General features: G+C 65.3%; 1 protein-coding gene across 1 annotated transcript in view; it reads right to left on the minus strand.

Moving 5' to 3' along the window:
* Positions 1–1,708: 1,708 nt before the first annotated feature.
* H696_05846 (hypothetical protein) overlaps positions 1,709–3,311 on the minus strand; it is a gene marked incomplete at both ends in the record, with an annotated part of 2,937 nt that continues 1,334 nt past the window's right edge. Inside the window, one exon of the mRNA XM_009499646.1 lies at positions 1,709–3,271. Within this exon, the coding sequence (XP_009497921.1) occupies positions 1,709–3,271 (1,563 nt within the window). The remainder of the gene's footprint in view (positions 3,272–3,311) is intronic.

Here is a 3,311-nt window from a genome sequence, read left to right on the forward strand (position 1 = left end):
TCGCCGACCTCTCCACTCGACGACTGCCGATGGTCTATACCCCCTCTCCCCCCGCGCAAGGGCACTCCCAAACGCGCGCATGCCCGAGGGCCTTTCCCCCCTGAGGGATTAATTTACGAACCATGGCCGCCATCGGCCGAGGGGATTGGAACGCCGGGCGGGGGGGACGCGGCACGCACACAGGGCCGATGGCCTGTCCCTGCCCCTCGGCCGAGGCCGCTGGTCTTCACACCTGCGCGGCCCGGGCCGAGGATGCTCCCGGCTTATAGCGTGCCCTCGGCCGCGCAAGTCCGGCCGGGGGGCCCCGGGCAGCGAACTGGACGCCGTCTGGCGGCCGCCCCGCCCCCTGGGGTGACATCCGCGCTCCGGAAATTGGTCGGGACCTGCTGATGGACCCCGCGAACGAGGGCGAGAGAACCAACACAGGGGGGAAACGAGAATGGGCAAGCAGGCGGGCGGCCGCGGCAAAATATGGCGGTCTGGAGGGGGCCCGCCCTGCGCGGAATGAGGCTTTACCTCTCGGGCCCATCCCGCTCTCTGCCCCCCCTGGCCGAACCCAATTCCTCACTCCCGCCTCGCGGACCCAGTGTCGGGCCCGGGGGGGGGGGGGGACGGGCAAGACCGGGGCGGCCGCACAGCCCCGCATACCTTCTCATTCCCCATTCCACACTGTCCCGTTGGCAGGCCCCTGGAATCCGACGAGACGTAAATCGAATACCCGAAAAGCAATTATCGCTCCGAGATGCCGGCGCAGGGGCTGCATTTTCGCCTCGCGCGCAACTAGATCGACGGCACTCCACAGAGTCCCCCCCGCCGCCGGAGGCCGACCCAGGGGGTGGGGGGGGGGGAGAGCCTTGGGAGGAGTGATGGGCTGGCTTTGCTGCCGGCCCAGCCCCTCCCCGGTTATGGGGCGGCGATGTATCGGCATGTGTTGTTGTGTGTATGTGTTGTGTATATGGTACAGGGTGAAAAAGGGTACAAGGAAGAGCCGTTGAGGCCGGGGGGGGGGGGTATGCGCTCGCGCACCAGGCGGGGGCAGCACAGGGTGGGGTGGGGGCCAGCAGCTGTCTCGGAGGAAGCCGCGCGGGGGATCGCACAGAATGTCGTGCGCACCCCCCGCCGAAGGCGAGCTCTATCGGACAGCGTGTGCTGAGGGGGGGGGGGAGAGAGAGAGAGAGAGAGAGAGAGATGGAGATGGTGTGGAGGGAAGCAACCAGGGTGTGTGGAGGGGGGGGGGAGAGAGAGAGAGAGAGAGGAGGGAGGAGAAGGGGGCCGAAAGCCGGTCGATACGTCAACGCATCGCATTTTTTTTCCGCGCGCGTATGCGCGTGAAGCAGCCCATGGCAGGATAGAATGGTAGATGGGTTTGGTGCGCAGGAGCACACGGGCGCGCGTGGCGATATCTTGGGACTCGACGATGTTGCTGCTCACCGGAAAGGTGGCTTGTCTCTCGGCCTCTCTCGCTCTCGATCTCGCTCTCGGCAGCAGGCCCACGACAGCCCCATTCTTCATGCTTTAGCCTTACACGCGCTCACACGCGGGGCTTTGCGCGAGTGAGTGTGTGAAAAGGGGAAGGAGATGGGGGCGCAGCAGTAGTCCCGTAGCCGAGATGTCTGAACTGGGGGAGGGGGCAGCGAGAAGAGAGGGAATACGACCCCCGACGACAAAGGAGCAAGGACATAATCGCCAGGATGCGATTTTGGGGCATTCACTCGTCACCGCCGTCGGAGTCGGTCGGCGCGGCGGCCACAGCCTCGGCCGTGCTGTCACCAAAGCCACCATGGTGGCCGGCATCATCATCGAAGCCGCCATGGTAGAAGCCAGCGCCATCGACGTCATCATCAGCACCACCGAGGGCCCCGACGAGGCCGACATCATCGTCGACCGGGTGACCGCCAAAGTCCCCGAACACGGCGCCGGCCTCCTCATCGTCACCGATGCCACCATGGTGAGGGTGGAAAGACTGCCCGTCGACGCCGGCAGCAACAGCAGCAGCATCATCGGCATCCTCGTCGGCATCCTCATCGGTGACCGCCTCGTTGTGCTGAAGAAGCTGCGCGTCATCATCGGCCGCATTGTCTTCCTCCTCCTCCTCCTCCTCCTCGAGGTCCTCCTCGGCGTCCAGCTCCTCGAGCTCTTCGTCCTCCTCGCCGCCACTGTAAAGGGGCTCGTCGCCGGCGGCGGCGGCGGTGGCTGGGGCAGCCTCAGCGGAGTGGCGATGGCGGTGGGAGGCATCGTGGGAGTGCTCGGCGTCGGCGCCATCCTCCTCCTCTTCCTCCTCGTAGTACTCGTCATCGTCGCCGGTAGCGGCGCCGGCGGCACCGTCCTCATCGAGGAGCTCCGCATCGTCGCCATCGTCCTCGACTTGGTCGTCATCAAGGTCCTGGTCCTCGTCAAGGTCCTGGTCCTCGTCAAGGTCCTGGTCCTCTTCCTCCTCGGCCATGGCATCATCGTCGTCATCCTCTTCCTCCTCGGCCACGGCGTCGTCGTCGTCCTCCTCCTCCTCCTCCTCTTCGGCATTCTCAAGGTGGTGGTGGCGGTGACGATGATGCGAGTGATGACTGGCGGCCTCGTCGGCCTCCTCCTCATCGAGGTCCTCCTCATCGAGGTCCTCGTCCAGGAGCTCGGCATCCTCGTCGCCATCCTCCTCGCCATTGTCGTCCTGCTCGAGGGCGTCATCATCGTCCTCCTCGCCGGCGCCTTCGCCATCGACGTCGTCCTCCTCCTCGCCATCGTCATCGTCATCCACATACATGTGGTCGCCGTCGCCGTCGCCGTGGTGGTGGTGGTGGTGGTGGCCGTGAGGGTAGTGGCCATCGCCAGGCATGGTGGCATACTCATCGAGGCCATCGTCCTCCTCCTCCTCATCATCCTCCTCATCGCCTTCCTCTTCCTCCTCCTCGACTTCGTCCATCTCGAGGATGTCCTCCGGGAAGTCCAGAAGATCCACCTGGGGGATGTCCCCGACGAAGTACTTGTGTGCGCTGGGGAAGAGGTACTTGCCGAAGATCTTGAGCAGCCATTCGGAGGACTCGCGATCGTTCTTGGCGAAGATGTGGAAGAAGCCATCGGCGGTGTCGTCCTCCGGGGCACGGCGCTTCTGGCCGACCACGGCGGAGGCCGACTCGGCGGCCGCCTCGTCCGTCTGCTGGTCCTTGAAGTGAATGACCGAGGTGCTGATGGCCGGAACCTCGTCATCGTCCTCGGGATTGCTGTAGGACAGCTCCTTGACGAGCTCGGTGTTCTCGAAGAGCGGGTTGGGGCCGAAAGTCTGTCAAGGAGCAAGGGTGAGTGAGTCGGCGAGGGGGGGG

Source organism: Fonticula alba, assembly GCF_000388065.1.
Source record: "Fonticula alba strain ATCC 38817 unplaced genomic scaffold supercont2.14, whole genome shotgun sequence".
Taxonomy (NCBI): domain Eukaryota; order Rotosphaerida; family Fonticulaceae; genus Fonticula; species Fonticula alba.